At 49.2% G+C, this 15,440-nt stretch overlaps 1 protein-coding gene across 4 annotated transcripts in view; it reads left to right on the top strand.

Annotated features, from left to right (window-relative positions):
• The window catches only part of Csad (cysteine sulfinic acid decarboxylase), a 22,169-nt gene extending 6,729 nt beyond the window's left edge, over positions 1-15,440 (top strand). For 2 of the 4 annotated variants that reach the window (XM_038341253.2, XM_038341252.2), the window contains exons 2-15: positions 3,107-3,243; positions 3,435-3,561; positions 3,650-3,740; positions 4,037-4,143; positions 4,507-4,622; positions 5,023-5,102; positions 5,393-5,447; positions 12,272-12,388; positions 12,466-12,530; positions 12,768-12,849; positions 13,182-13,381; positions 13,493-13,544; positions 13,672-13,761; positions 14,646-15,440. In XM_038341253.2, coding sequence (XP_038197181.1) covers positions 3,118-3,243; positions 3,435-3,561; positions 3,650-3,740; positions 4,037-4,143; positions 4,507-4,622; positions 5,023-5,102; positions 5,393-5,447; positions 12,272-12,388; positions 12,466-12,530; positions 12,768-12,849; positions 13,182-13,381; positions 13,493-13,544; positions 13,672-13,761; positions 14,646-14,819 — 1,482 coding nt within the window. In that variant the 5' untranslated portion in view covers positions 3,107-3,117 and the 3' untranslated portion in view covers positions 14,820-15,440. Of the gene's footprint in view, positions 1-2,728; positions 2,887-3,106; positions 3,244-3,434; positions 3,562-3,649; positions 3,741-4,036; positions 4,144-4,506; positions 4,623-5,022; positions 5,103-5,392; positions 5,448-12,271; positions 12,389-12,465; positions 12,531-12,767; positions 12,850-13,181; positions 13,382-13,492; positions 13,545-13,671; positions 13,762-14,645 lie in introns of those variants that run through there. The other 2 variants (XM_038341251.1, XM_038341254.2) reach the window with 2 other exon arrangements.

Genomic DNA, 15,440 nt, shown 5'->3' with positions numbered 1-15,440 from the left:
CGTCACGGGTTATAACTTTTCTGGTCACTCAAGTACAAACTCCATGGTCACCTTTGATTCTTCCATTTCCTTCAACAGTGCCTTTGTCAGAATCAGTATAACCCAGAGAATGACCAAAACTGGTGTGGCTTCCCCTTCCCTATCAACTCTGCATCCCGCTGCCAGAAACTGGCCTCTTGAGCATCAGTTTTTCCCTCCCTCCCTCCCTCCCTCTCTCCCTCCCTCCTTCCCTCCCTCCCTCTCTCTCATGTTCTTTGATACAGAGTTTACAGAGTTTCTCTGTGTAACAGCTGGAACTTGATTTGTAGACTAGGCTGGCCTCTGCCTCCCAAGTGCTGGGATTAAAGGCATAGGCCACCACCACCCAGCCCTCTCTCCTTCCTTCGTCCTTTTTTCTTTCTTTCTTTTCTTCTCTCTCTCTTTCCTTTATTTCTTCTCCTCCCCCCAAGATAGGAGCTTTCTATGTAGTTTTTTAAATTTTTTTTTTTTTGGTTTTTCAAGACAGGGTTTCTCTGCAGCTTTGGAGCCTGTCCTCCTGGAACTAGCTCTTGTAGACCAGGCTGGTCTCGAACTCACAGAGATCCGCCTGTCTCTGCCTCCCGAGTGCTGGGATTAAAGGCGTGCGCCACCACCGCCTGGCAAAATTTTTTCTTTTATTGATATTTATTGAGCTCTACATTTTTCTCTGCTCCCCTCCCTGCCTCTCCCCTCCCCACTTCAATCCTCCCCCAAGGTCCCCATCCTCCCAGTTTACTCAGGAGATCTTAACTTTTTCTACTTTCTACTTCCCATGTAGATTAGATCTCATTGTCTGCATTGTTGTCTAAGTTCTCTGGGATTGTGGTTTGTAGGCTGGCTTTCTTTGCTTTATGTTTAAAAACCACCTATGAGTGAGTACATGTGATACTCATATCTTTCTTTCTGTGTCTGGGTTACCTCACTCAAAATAATGTTTTCTAGCTCCATCCATTTTCCTGCAAAATTCAAGCTGTCGTTATTTTTTTCTGCTGTGTAGTTCTATGTAGTTTTGACTGTGCTCAAAGTCAAAGTGATCCTCCTGCCTCAACTTCCTAAGCACTGAGATTGTAGTAGTGGGCCCACACACATCCAGCTAAAAGCATCAATTTTTAAAAAATATTTTTTGTTCTGTTTATTTTGTTTTTAGAGACAGAGTTTTTCTGTGTATACCTGGGTGTCCTGGTGCTTGCACTGTAGACCAGGCTGGCCTCGAACTCCCAGAGATGGCACCTGCCTCTGCCTCCCAAGTGCTGGGATTAAAGGTGAGCACCACCACCGCCCAGCTCATCGTTCTCATTCCCATTCTAATTCTTGTTTTGCTTTTGTCTTTACAGTCAGTGTCTTTGTATGTAGTGCTAACTGGCCTGGAACTTGCCATGATACTCCTGTGTCTGCCTCTTGCTGTGGTTGCAGGCTTCACCCAGCACAACTAGCTGTCAGCATCAATTTAATTATATGACTTGCTGCAGACTCCTTTAGTGACTTCATTTTCTGCAGGGTAAAATTAGATTCCTAGGTCGGGTTGATGCTTAAGGCTTGCCATAACCCATTCAACTTTGCCCCTGCATCCCAGCTGGCCAGTTCCTGCCGGAGTCAGAAGCAGCTTGCTTACCCCATGCTAGCTCATGGCCTTCTTCCTTCTGTTTCAGTGGTCCTCGCCTCCTGTTTACCTGCTCGGTCAGGATCAGACCCCAGGCCATTGTTGCTGCATGTGTGTCTGTGTCCTCCACCAGGGCAGGGGCTGCTCATTCCTAGCATGGATGCTTGTGTGGCACAGTGCTTCCTCAGTGTGGCCTCCTCTCGAAGACTTCAGAAGTCAGGGCAGAGGAGGCTTGGCAGCACAGGCCTGTTAATCGCAGTCCTTGGGAGCTAAAGCAGGAGGATTTGGTTTTAAGGCGAGCCTGAGCTATGTCTAAGTCTCCGTCTGAAGAAGGGATGTGGATGCTAGGGTATGGATGTAGCTCAGTTGTTACAGTGCTTGCTTAGCATGTACAGAGCCTGGGTCTGACTTCCAGGATGACATAAACTGGCTGTAGTGGCTCATTCCTATAATCCTAGCCCTTGAAAGGTAGATGCAGGAAGATGAGGAGTTCAAAATCATTCTTGGCCACATATCCAGTTGGAGATAAGTCTGAGATATATACAACTTTAAAAAGAAGAAAAGCCGGGTGGTGGTGGTGCACGCCTTTAATCCCAGCACTCGGGAGGCAGAGGCAGGTGGATCTCTGTGAGTTCGAGGCCTGCCTGGTCTACAAGAGCTAGTTCCAGGACAGGCTCCAAAGCTACAGAGAAACCCTGCCTCAAAAAAAAATTATTATGTATACAGTGTTCTGTCTGCATGTACACTTGCACATCAGAAGAGAGCGCCAGATCTCATTACAGATGGTTGTGAGCCACCATGTGGTTGCTGGGAATTGAACACAGGTCCTCTGGAAAAGATCAGCCAGTGTTCTTAACCTCTGAGCCATCTCTGAAGCTCAAAATTGGATAGTTTTGCAAAGTCTCAGCGGTAGGATGGCTTGACTTGCACATCTCAGGCCCTTCCTGGGCCTCTCTGCCCTTGCCTTCCTCCAGTCTTTCCCCATTCCCTGGGCACTCATAATTTCCTCTCTGAGGGGCTGTGCCACCTGCTTTTGCCTTTCTTTTCACGGCCCCACCCTTCTTCTGTCAGCTAATTATTATCCAGGGAGCTTAGCCTAGCCAGCTGTCCCTGTCCCAAATCTGTAAAAGTTCTCTTTTGGGCAAGGGTCATGAGAGCTATGCCCGGCCATGTGACTGCTGGCTTTACCCTACTCCCTCTGCTGTCTGGATCCTATTATTCAGAAAAGTTCATTGTGTACCTTGTTGCCAGCTCGTCTGAGCAGAGAGGTAAGTGCTGTGTCTCTGCCCTAGGTGTACGGTGGTCACTGATCCCACCTACTTGGCGTCGGTTGCCTTTCCCTTTCTTCTTGGTGACACTGGCTTTCTCTCTGGATGCTGCCTCCTCCCCGCATCTGTACTTAGCATGGACCTCGGGCCCCTTACCAAGTAGAAGGGCTAGCTTGTTGGGTTCAGGTGGCCTGAGGCATGGTTCCACCCCTGCTTGCAGATTTCATCCTGATGGCTGCCTCCAAACCACTTACCGCTCTGAATGGGGATCCCGTGGCTGTGGAGGCCTTGCTCTGGGACGTGTTTGGGATTGTTGTAGATGAGGCCATTCGGAAAGGGACCAGTGCCTCAGAGAAGGTGGGCCCTTTCTCCTTCCTCCTTCTGCCCATGGTCTTGTAGACTTGACTCCTGTGAGTCCCATGCCCCTCATGAGTCTCAAGAGCTGCACTCTGGGTCTTTGGTCATTCATTCCCCCTTGCTGGTGTACGCTTGGGAAAGCGTTCTTGACCTGTCTTAACTGTCATGGCTGCATCTCGGCCTCCTGCTAGGTCTGCGAGTGGAAGGAGCCCGAGGAGCTCAAGCGGCTGCTGGATTTGGAGCTGCAGAGCCAGGGCGAGTCTCAGGAACAGATCCTGGAGCGCTGCCGGACTGTGATTCACTACAGTGTCAAGACTGGTGTGCCTGGGAGCCTGGCGGGAAGGGTTTCTGGCCCCCGTAGTACCCAGGTCCACCCTGAGACCCCTGCCTGCTCCCCGTTCTCCAGGTCACCCCCGGTTCTTCAACCAGCTCTTCTCAGGTTTAGATCCCCATGCTCTGGCTGGGCGCATCATCACGGAGAGCCTCAACACCAGCCCGTGAGCCATCTAGGGCCCTTGTGTCTGCAGAGAACTTGGGTTTGCTGGGGAAGTCATCTGGGTAGGACAGGACTGCGGTTTCTGCCCCTTTCCCCTGTTTTCTACAAACGCCTCCTGAGAGAATGTTTTCCCTCCTGTCTGTCCTTTGGCCTTCTGTCCTCAGCCTCTTCATGCCTCCTGCCCCACTGTTTTCTCATGTGAGCTCTGGTTCTTCTCTCTTGGGATCCTTCACCCCCTCTGACGACTCAGCTGGGCAGTACTCCCACCTGGGCCTTTTTACTGACATTCCCTGGCAGGTACACGTATGAGATTGCCCCTGTGTTTGTACTTATGGAAGAGGAGGTGCTGAAGAAACTCCGTGCCCTTGTGGGCTGGAACTCCGGGGATGGGGTCTTCTGTCCTGGTATGTGAGAAGGAGGCCGTCCTTGGGTCTTTGTGAAAGGCTTGCCTCCTGTACTTCTCTTATTCTGTGCAGTTAGTGCGGAGGGCAATGGCCGTTTCCTTTTTGGTCCCACTGGGCTAGACCATGAGAGGCTTCCTGTCATGGGGACAGTGACCCTAGTGGGCAGCTCAGGGAGTATAAGGGGTCTCTTGATCCCAGAGCTGGTCTGGTCCCTGTGCTATTTGTGAATCCTAGGAATTCATGGCTTGGGAGCTAATGTGATGCCTGCTGTTTTGACCAGTTCTGGATGGAAAGGTCGGGGAAGGAAACTTGGGTCTTGACTCACTACCACTCCCTTTTGCTACCATTCCCTCCCTGGGACAGGGGGCTCCATCTCGAACATGTATGCCTTGAACCTGGCCCGCTATCAGCGCTACCCAGACTGCAAGCAGAGAGGGCTCCGGGCACTGCCACCCTTGGCCCTCTTCACATCAAAGGAGGTAGGGAAGAGTCACAGGCCTGGCCCTGCCTCCTGAGTCTAATCTTCAGCCAGCTCAGTTAGAGACCCCACAAGTCTCCTTCCTGGCCTCCCCTGGCCTCCAGTGGGTTTGTTTGCTTATTCTCGCCTTCCTGGAGGCGGGGTAAGACGAGTGCTGTAGATGCAGGTTCCACCTCTGGGTGGTTCACGCTCCAGCGGCACTGACGTCGCCTGGGGGGCTCTAGAAATGCAGTCGCAGGCCCACCAGCTCCGAGCCTGTATTTAACTCAGATCCAACATAATCCTGCACATGAACACTTGAAGGCCCTGGCCACAGGGTCCCATCAGTTGCCCTCCCCAGCCATAGCGCCTCTGGGCTGCAGCCCAGGCCACGCTGACTTGCCCTCTGTGTTCTTCCACAGTGTCACTACTCCGTCAGTAAGGGAGCCGCTCTCCTCGGACTTGGCACTGACAGTGTCCGAGTGGTCAAGGCTGATGAGAGGTGAAGGTCCTTCTGCTGACATGGCCCTTACCCAGCTTGGCACAGCATGTCACCTACTTGCCAGATTGCTCTGGCCTCAGGCCCTGTTCCTGGTGCACCTTTCCCGCCTACTCTTCTTTCAGAATTGCTGCTCCTGCTTCTCAGTGCCCACTAGCATCCTCCCCAGTGCTCTGAGGTCTCAGTCTGTACCAGGGCCTCTGTATTGCTCCTCTCCTTCCCCAGCTGTGTTATTGAGCACCCCTGGTCTGGAGCACCTGCACTGGCTCCACTCACTCAGTTTTCCTTTTCAGAGGGAAAATGGACCATGAGGACCTGGAGAGGCAGATCAGTCTAGCCGAGGCTGAGGTGAGTGGGGTCACTGGGTAGTGGGGCAGGGCTCCTCTATCCCTTCAGGAAAGGTGGTTCGGGTTCTTACACCTCACGCCTCTCCCTTAGTGTCAGGGACTCTACAGACACTTGTAGGTGGGTTAGGTTCTGAACTTCCAAGGAGTCCCAAGCAGCCCTGTGGGGATGGTGGTAGGTGCTTGAAGCATGAATAGTGTGGAAGGTTTCTGTGGACCGAGAGACACACGGGGACACTGGGGAGGATGCGCAGGCTTTGGTGAGCGTTGCTGCCATGGGGGAGAAGGTACGGCATGTTTGGTACCCTGCCCAGTTTTTAAGTACATCTATCTGCAGATTCAGAGGGCCTTTGCTCAGAGAATTGTTAATTAGCACAAGTTCATAGAATTCTGTGCACGAGGACATTTACTGGAACAAAGTATGAACTGAAAACAGTGCCCTAATGCCCGTTGGTAGATGGGATAAGCGCTGACAGGTCTGTGTGAAATGACAGAGGATGCTCTAGGATGGAATGAGTTCGCGTGCAGAGTGCTGAGACTAGCGCCTGGACGCGGATACACGTCCAGACGTCAGCTAGAGGCCGGTTCTTGCTGTGCAGCATGCATTAGCCTTGAACTCAGTGTGTAGCTCATGTTGGCCTCAAACTTGATCTTCCTGCCTTAGCTTACTTAGTGCTGTGATTACAGATGTGGGCTGTGATCGCAGTGTGTGACACAACTATTGTTGTCTTCATCATCATCGCCACCACCACTAGGGTACAATGTAGCCAAATATAACAATAAGATATGAATGTACATTTGATAACATGAAAATACCTCCATATACATGAAATATGTATTTCAAGTCACTGTATAGAATGAACACCCTATTTTTGCTATTTAGAATAATTGTGTCTGTATATTTTAAAAACTATTCCATTATGTTTTTATGTATATGGGTGTTTTGCCTGCATGTATACCTGTGATCCATTTGAGTTCCTGATGTCTGCAGAGGCCAGAAGAAGGCATCAGATCCCCTGGAACTGGAATTACCTGAACCCTGAACCAGGGTCCTCTAGAAGAGCAACCAGTGCTCTTGACCACTGAGCCATCTCTCCAGCTCCAATATTTTTATAGTTAAATGATGTGTTTGTGTGTTAGCATGTTACACTTGTGGAGTCCAAAGGCATCAGATAGCCCTGGAGTTGAAGTTACAGGCAGTTGGGAGCTACCTGACGTGGGTGCTGCTCATCAAACTCAGTGCTCCAAAAAGCAGCACCTCCAACCTATGTCCTCTTCATCATTAGTATTAATAATTGTTATTTTATTATTATATAGTAGCATGCTGATTCTGGTTTATGCTGTTCGTTGGAGTGTGGTCCCAAGTGCCACACCCATAAAGAAAACTGACCCTTCTCTCAGAAGTCATTAACTGTTGATAGTTCCCAGCTAGGGATAGAGAGTCCTAACCTGTTTTTTTTTTTTTTTTTTTTTTTTTTTTTTGGTTTTTCGAGACAGGGTTTCCCTGTAGTTTCTAGAGCCTGTCCAGGAACTAGCTCTTGTAGACCAGGCTGGCCTCGAACTCAGAGATCCGCCTGCCTCTGCCTCCCGAGTGCTGGGATTAAAGGCGTGCGCCACCACCGCCCGGCCCTAACCTGTTTTCTGTTGTCCTCTTTTAAGCTACGGCTGTCCTAGTCAGCAGCTGCAACTCTGCCGCCAGCAGAGCCGCAGCCTGAGGAGACAAATTCTGTTCCCACAGGCATCGACTCTTTCAAAGCTGCTCAGAGAATTTATCTAAATCTCTGTCCTGCTAAAGAACTCACGATTCAAAGGTTGAGGTAGAATCCTGCTTTAAGGCTGAAGAGCAAGCAGCTGACCTAGCTCACCTCCTCATGCCTCCCAAGAAGTCTTTTTGCTTTTTCTTATCCCTCCTTATAAACCCTTCTCCTCCTGGCTCTTCCTTACTACTTCCTGTCAGCTAGTTGCTGACGCAGCCTCCAGACTGCAGGTGAATTTTATTTAACCAAACACGTCTTTGCATCATTAAGCAAATGTTCCAGAGCATAGACAAAAGTAACACACCTTAAAATAATATTCTACAACAGTTTACTCTCTCTTTCATTTATTTTGGTTTTTTCTTTCTTTCTTTCTTTTTTTTTTTTTTTTTTGGTTTTTCGAGACAGGGTTTCTCTGTGGCTTTAGAGCCTGTCCTGGAACTAGCTCTTGTAGACCAGGCTGGTCTCAAACTCACAGAGATCCGCCTGCCTCTGCCTCCCGAGTGCTGGGATTAAAGGCGTGCGCCACCATCGCCCGGCTTCTTTCTTTTTTTTAAAGATTTATTTATTTATTATGTATACAACATTCCTTCCATGTATGCTTGCATGCCAGAAGAGAGTACCAGATCTCATTATAGATGACTGAGAGCCACCATATGGATGCTGGGAATTGAACTCAGGACCTCTGGAAAAGCAGTCAGTGTTCTTAACCTCTGAGCCATCTCTCCAGAGCCATCTATCCAGCCCTGTTTTTTGTTTCTTGAGACAGGGTTTCTCTTTAGAATTCACTTTGTAGACCAGGTTGGCCTCAAACTCAAAGAGATCTGCCCGCCTCTGCCTCCCTACGGATTAAAGGTGTGCACCACCACTGCCTGGCCCTAATCTGTTTCCTAAAGTAACGTTACCATCTTAAAATTCCAACAGTATATGTTCTTCTAATTTCTCTTCATGCTTGCCAATTCTTACCAATTCATCACATGGTGTTGGGAACTGACCCTGGGAACTCTGCAAGAACAGTGAGCTCCCTTCACCACTGAGCCGTCACTCCAGTCTGCTCATTTTATTTTGCTAGATCATTTTTATTAGTGTAGGGAGGACTGACTCTCATAGATCCCTCTAAGACAACTGAGTGTTTGCTGTGCTGGGAGGTAGACAGGAGCATTGGTCAAATCAAGTCAGGAGCTGGGAGAGACGCTGGAGACTGCAGGGAGACAATGGAATGCATTAGGGTGGGTCTTAAGGCCAGACAAGAACTTGCTGGCCTTGGACAGAGGCACTGGCTGGCTGGCACTGGAGCTGAAGAGCTGAGACAACCTACTTCCCTTGCTCCCCACACAGCCCTCTCCATCCAGGAGGACTTGTGTGGGGCAGGTGCTGCCTTCGACTCCACTCTCTCAATCGTTGAGAGGACCTATGGAAGTGAGCACATCTGGTTGGTTTTTTTTTGTTGTTGTTTTGTTTTTTGTTTTTTTTTGTTTTTTTGTTTTTTTGAGATAGGGTTTCTCTGTAGCTTTGGAACCTGTCCTGGAACTAGCTCTTGTAGACCAGGCTGGCCTCGAACTCACAAAGATCCACCTGCCTCTGCCTCCCGAGTGCTGGGATTTGTTTGTTGTTCTTGTTGTTGTTTGTTTTTTTGTTTTTGAGATGGGGTTTCTCCAGTAACAGACTTGGAGATCTGCCTGCCTCTGCCTCCTGAGGATTAAAGGCATGTGCCTCCACTGCCCAACACAGATCTGTTTTTATTTTGTTTTATGACAGTGGCCAGAGGGCATTACTACATTCATTGAGAACAGTCCAGAATACCGTGGCTTGGATATGGTTTGAGTGTGTCTGAAAGTTTGTGTGTAAAACTTAATTTCTGGAGCTGAGCGATGGTAGTGCACTCCTTTAATCCCAGTACTCAGGAGACAGAGGCAGGTGGATCTCCGTGAGTTCAAGGCCAGCCTGGTCTACAGAGTGAGTTCCAAGACACCAGGGCTACACAGAGAAACCCTATTTCAAAAAAACAAAACAACAACAAAAACAAAAAACTTTCTGTTGAATGTATTTGTCATTTGATGATCCCTTCATCCAGCAATAAACATTGGCTGCTTCTACTCTCTAACTATTGCAAATGATGCTGTTTGGACAGCTACCTCTTTAAGACCCCGTGATTAATCCACTTTAGGACAGGGAAGTACCTGAGGCTGGGTAATTTAATAAGAAAACAGGTTTGTTTTGGCTCACAGCTCAGGTTCAAGGTTCAAGGCTTAAATCTGGTGATGGCCTTCTTGCTGGCAAGCACCAAGTCAGTACAGGGCTTCACACAGCAAGAGACACAGCCAGGTGTTGGTGTCTCCTCTGGTTTCCCCTTCTTCCGCAAGCACTAGTGGTCGACCGTAAGGGCCACCTGATGACCTTAAGTAGACCCCCCCTCCCAGCATCACAGTTGGATTACGTGTCAACTCATTGTTGACAGTGTCACATTAAAACCATGCCGAGGCCATGGCTTTCCACCTGCAGCGGGGAGGGGTTCGCTGCTGGAAATTCCATTTTAACTTTTTTTTTTGAATCAAAGTCTTATTGTATAGTCCAACTTGATTTCAAACTTTGAGTGATTCTCCTGCCTCAGCCTCTTGAGTGCTACAGCCTGCATATGGAGGTCAGGGGACAACTTTGAGAGTCAGTTTCCTCCTCCCACCATGTGGGGCTCAGGAGTCAAACACAAATCGTCAGACATGATAGCAAACACCGTTACTCCTGGCCATTTTGCTGCTCATCCCACCCCTGCCTAGGTTTCTTGTGCTTTGGATATCATAGCTAACCTAATCAAAGAGCACAAAATTTCTTTTTATAAGTGTTTATACTTTTAATTATTCAAAATTTTTAAAGATTCATTTTTGTTTTTAATTCTGTGTATGTATGTTTGTGTTTAGGTGTTCGTGTGAGTGCAGTGCCCTTGGAGACCAGAAGAGGGTGCTGGGTTAGACTCAGGTCTGCTGGAAGCAGCAGGTGTTTGTAACTGCTGAGCCTTCTGCCCAGTTCCTTATACTTTACATTATTTTTGTTGTTTTGTTTTTAGTTTTTGATAACAGGGTCTAAAGTGTGTAGCCCTCAATGGCCTGGAACCCACATCATGCTGGCCTTAAACTCAAAGATGCCCACCTGCCTCTGCCTCTCAAATCCTGGGGTTAAAGGCATGACCACACACAGAATAATTTAGGTCTCTTCTTTTAGACAGAGTCCTGTGTAGCTCAGGCTGGCGTTGAACTCCTGGTTCTCCTGTCTCTGAATCCCAAGTGCCAGGATTACAAAGTGTGGAGCCACACCTGGCAGGCCTTTCACTTTTTATGTCTTTGGTTTTGTGTGTGTGTGTGTGTGTGTGTGTGTGTGTTCAGTACTGACGATTGAACCCAGAACATTGAACATTCCAAGTGAGTGTTCTATCACCGAACTATCTCCAGAGCTCTCTTTTGGGGTTTAACTAACTAATTAACTGATGGATGTTTTTTGAGACAGGGTTTTTCCTTGTAGTCCTAGCTGGTTTTGAATGTGACAGTCCTCAGCTGCTTGAATAGTCTCAATTATAGGCTAGCACCACCAGGCCTGGCTTCAGGACACACAGGGTCTCACTATGTAGCTCTGGCTGTCCTAAGTTCTCCATGTTGACCAAGCTGGCCTCAAATTCACAGAGATCTGCCTGCCTCTGCTTCCCAAGTGCTGGGATTAAAGGTCATGCCTGCCTCTTAGTTTCATTTTTGATGTTCCACACACAGTGGGCTGATGTGTTTTGTTATTGTTGTTGTTTGCTTTTTGTAAGTTTGGTTCTAGAGATTCTGCTTAGGGCCTCAGGCTAGATAAAGTGCTCTTGCCCCGAGCTGTCTCCATCTCCAGCTCAAGGTGGTTTTATGTATTCTGATTTTAGGGAGAAAATATTTGTGAACTGGTACTTATTTATTGTTTTTTAATTTAAATTTAATTTTTATATGTATGTGTGATTTGCCTGTATGTATATCTGTGTGCCATGTGTGTGCCTGGTACCCAGGGAGGCCAGAAGAGGGTGTTGTTGGATCTCCTGAGACTGGAGTTACAGGCAGTTGTGAGCTGTCAGTGTGGGAGCTTGAACCTGGGTCCTCTGGAAGAGCTGCCGGTGGGCGCTGTGCTCTTAACTGCTGAGCCATTTCTCTGGCCCAGTAGTGTTTAGTTTTTAAATATTTGATAGAATTCATTAGTGAAGCCATCTGTGTTTGGGATTTTCTTTGTGGTAGTTTAAATTTGTTTTGTTTACTTATCAGATGTCAGTATGAACTTTTATAGTATGGAATTTTTCAATAGTATTTGGTTCTTAAGTAAGACATCACATGCTGTTTGTATGTGCGTGTGTTTGTGTGCATGTGCAGCAGTGTGCATGTGCTGTGGTGTGCGCATGCGTGGTATACATGTGCAACAGTGTGCATGTGCTGTGGTGTGCATGTACGGCAGGATGCATGTATGGCAGTGTGCATGTGCCATGGTGTGCATGTGTGGTGGAGTGAGTGTGTGGTGGTGTGCATGTGCTGTGGTGTATGTGTGAGGCAGTGTGAGTGTGCGTGTGTGGCAGTGTGAGTGTGTGGCGGTGTGCATGTGCGGCAGTGTGTGTGCACGGTGGTGTGCATCCGTGTACATGTGAAACCCTAACACCAGCTTCTGATGTTGCTCCTCAGGAGCCTTCCATCTTGCTTTTTGAGATCTTTTACTGCCTGATGCTTACCAGCTAAGCTAGGCTGGCTGGCCAACAAGCCCAGGGCCTACCTATCTCTGTCTTCCCAGACCTGGGTTTGCAGGCTCCTGCCACCATGCCTAGAGGCGTGTGTGTGTGTGTGTGTGTGTGTGAGAGAGAGAGAGAGAGAGAGAGAGAGAGAGAGAGAGAGAGAGAGAGAGAGAGAGCTGTCTCCCCAGCCTAGCACTAAAACTGAAAGAGAACCTAGGGAGACCTAGGTTCTGCTCATCTGCGGTGTTGGGGACAGGGGTGCAGAGAGCGTAGGGCTGTCGCCAGAGTCTGAACAGCTTGAACGATGACTCTACAGCTTTTTTCTCCTCTACCTTTTGGCAACAGGGCTCTGTGCCATTTCTGGTCAGTGCTACCTCTGGTACCACCGTGCTAGGGGCCTTTGACCCCCTGGATGCAATTGCTGATGTTTGCCAGCGTCACGGATTATGGTTGCACGTGGATGTGAGTGAGACTTGGGTCGAGGGGGTGGGGTGGGCTCCACTGAGGCCAAGACCCATGCTGTTCCTCCTGCTTTACAGGCTGCCTGGGGTGGGAGCGTCCTGCTGTCTCGGACACACAGGCATCTCCTGGATGGGATCCAGAGGTGCATACAGCCTCCTTCCCAAATCCCTCCCTTCAAATCTGGGGTCCTCACCATAGTCACAAACTGGGGAGCCTGGGGAGGGAGTGGGTGAGATGGGAATTGGAGAGAAGACTGACTGAAGGCAAGAGGGAGGCAGGCATGGGAATTCTCCGGCTGCAGGAGAAGGGTGTGCCATTACTGGATGTCTGGAGGGGAGGAAGGCTCACCACTGACAAAATTTTGCTCTGTCTCACCCAGGGCTGACTCTGTGGCTTGGAACCCTCACAAGCTTCTCGGTGCAGGGCTGCAGTGTTCTGCTCTTCTGCTCCGGGACACCTCGGTGGGTCTGCCCTCATCCCGGACCCCAGCCTCCTTTACCCTGTGGAGCCCGAGCTTTTCTGTCCTGACACAGAGGAATCCAGGCCTGAATGTGCTCCCTATTCCCTCCTACCTGAAACCAAGTTCCTGTAACTACCCTAACCTTGGGTTTAGCTCCCATGAGCCCAGTGGCTTGTTCTTGTGTGCCAGAAAGGGTTTCTAGCTTGTCGTTGTGGTCAGAGGGATCCTGGACAGAATTTGGGAAGAGGTTTGGTGGTAGGAGCAACGCAGAGAGCGCCCCCCCCCCCCCCCCCCCCCGCAGCACTGCCTGCTCTGACAGCTCTCTCCCCACAGAACCTGCTCAGGCGTTGCCACGGGTCCCAGGCCAGCTACCTCTTCCAACAGGACAAATTCTATGATGTGGCTCTGGACACTGGAGACAAGGTGGTGCAGTGTGGCCGCCATGTGGACTGTTTGAAGCTGTGGCTCATGTGGAAGGCGCAAGGGGAGCGAGGGCTGGAGCAGCGCATTGACCATGCCTTTGCGCTCAGCGGGTAGGTGTGGGAGGACCCCAGATCTCGTCCTCTTCCAGGTTTTTTGGTGTCTGTGCGTCTCTTCTGTTTCCCTGCCTCTGCCATGTGTGCTTTTTCACCCTTTATCCCCAGGTACCTGGTGGAGGAGATAAAAAAGCGGGAAGGATTTGAATTGGTCATGGAGGTAGGATTCCTGGATCCTTTTGAGTGCCCTGCCCCCATGCCATACATGAAGCCTCATAAAGGTCCAGAATGGAGACAGGGAAATAACCCCGTTCCTCAGCTCATACCTTCCTCATCCCTCCTCGCAGCCTGAGTTTGTCAATGTGTGCTTCTGGTTTGTGCCTCCCAGCCTGCGGGGGCAGAAGGAGAGTCCAGATTACACTGAAAAGCTGTCTCAGGTAGGCTTTGCCCTCTGCTGGCTGTGCCTGGTATAGCAATCTCCAGCCTCACTCTTGAGATGGCCAAGTGCAGAAGAGCACCCCCTTGTCTTCTTCTTACGTGGGGTTCAGATAGGGAGAAAGATATGTTTCTGGAAAGTGAGGAGACAGAAGAGTGTTACCAGAGGAACTCACCAGTGTGTGGCGCACAGGCGTCTGTGTGACCGTTCAGGAGTAGCTGTGCCACTGTGCTGGGGACAGAACCCAGAAAGATTATCCCAGATGTGCCTGTATCCTTAAGAATAGATTACTGGGGCTGGAGAGATGGCTCAGAGGTTAAGAGCACTGACTGCTCTTCCAGAGGTCCTGAGTTCAATTCCCAGCAACCACATGGTGGCTCACAACCATGTATAATGAGATCTGGTGCCCTCTTCTGGCATGCAGGCAGACATGGAAGGAATGTTGTATATATAATAAATAAATAAATCTTTAAAAAAAAAAAAAAAGAATAGATTACTGCTGGTCACCGTAGTACCCTGGAGAGGCAGCAGAGCCATGGCCTCCTGGGCTGTTATAGAAGAGGACTCGTCTAGTTATACTCGTGTTCAGTAAATAAAGTATTTTTGTAAGTTACCACTAGATCACACGGCACAGGTCAAACTACGTCAGGCACTAAGAGGGGAGAGGTATTGAGGATGAAGGCTTGAGACCCGGGAGGAGCGGTGCTGGTTGGGAGATGTTCCCAGCTCCAGTTTTCTTGGAGAGAGAAGAGGGTGGGAGAAAGCAGAAAGAAACAGGGACGGTCACTCAGGTTGCATGTGGTGGAAAGGGTGCGAGCAGAGAGTCCATTACAGATGGTGCAGCATGTTGGGACACGGCTTCAGGGCTCCCCCCATTGCCCGCAGGTGGCGCCTGTGCTCAAGGAGCGCATGGTGAAGAAGGGCTCCATGATGATTGGCTACCAGCCCCATGGGACCCGGGCCAACTTCTTCCGAATGGTGGTGGCCAACCCCACACTGACCCGGGCCGATATAGACTTCCTTCTCTGTGAGCTGGAGCGTCTGGGCCAGGACCTGTGAGCTGCTCCTCTCTCTGCCTCACCCGAGTGCTGGTGGCCTCCTGGGTTCTCAAAAGGAAGATTTGTAGGAAACAGTGGCCTTGACTGTGTGTGCTTCCCGACACTAACCCTTCTAGTGAAGCCTTTGCCCCTAGGAGGGAGTTTAAATACACTGCAGTATGTTTTTATGAAATACGCCTTCATTAAGCTGGGTGTGGTGGCAGATGCTTTTAATCTCAGCAGAGGCAGAGACAGGAGGATCTCTGTGAGTTCAAGGCCATCCTGCTCTACAGAATGAGTTCCAAGCCAGGGATGCACAGAGAAAGCCTTGTCTCAAGCAAACAAACAAATGAAATATTCTTTCATTAAAATTATGTTTACAAAGAATTTTTATTAATATGAGGGAAATGGTATATTGAAAAGCTAGATATGAATTTATATAATCGTGATTTCTGAGTTTTGCTAAAAGCACGTGTACAGAAAAAGGCTGATGAGTGGAACTGCGAAGGCGAGCGGTTCCCCTGGGGTGGGATAGTGGGCAGTTTCCAATCAAACCTCTTAGACCTTGTGTGCTTTCTCATCTTATCATGCAACAGATTACATACTTTTGAAACAGAACAATAAAGCTGAAGCTTCAATTATA

This window comes from Arvicola amphibius, chromosome 9 (assembly GCF_903992535.2).
Source record: "Arvicola amphibius chromosome 9, mArvAmp1.2, whole genome shotgun sequence".
In the NCBI taxonomy this organism is placed as follows: domain Eukaryota; kingdom Metazoa; phylum Chordata; class Mammalia; order Rodentia; family Cricetidae; genus Arvicola; species Arvicola amphibius.
This window is presented reverse-complemented; position numbering and strand designations above follow the sequence as displayed.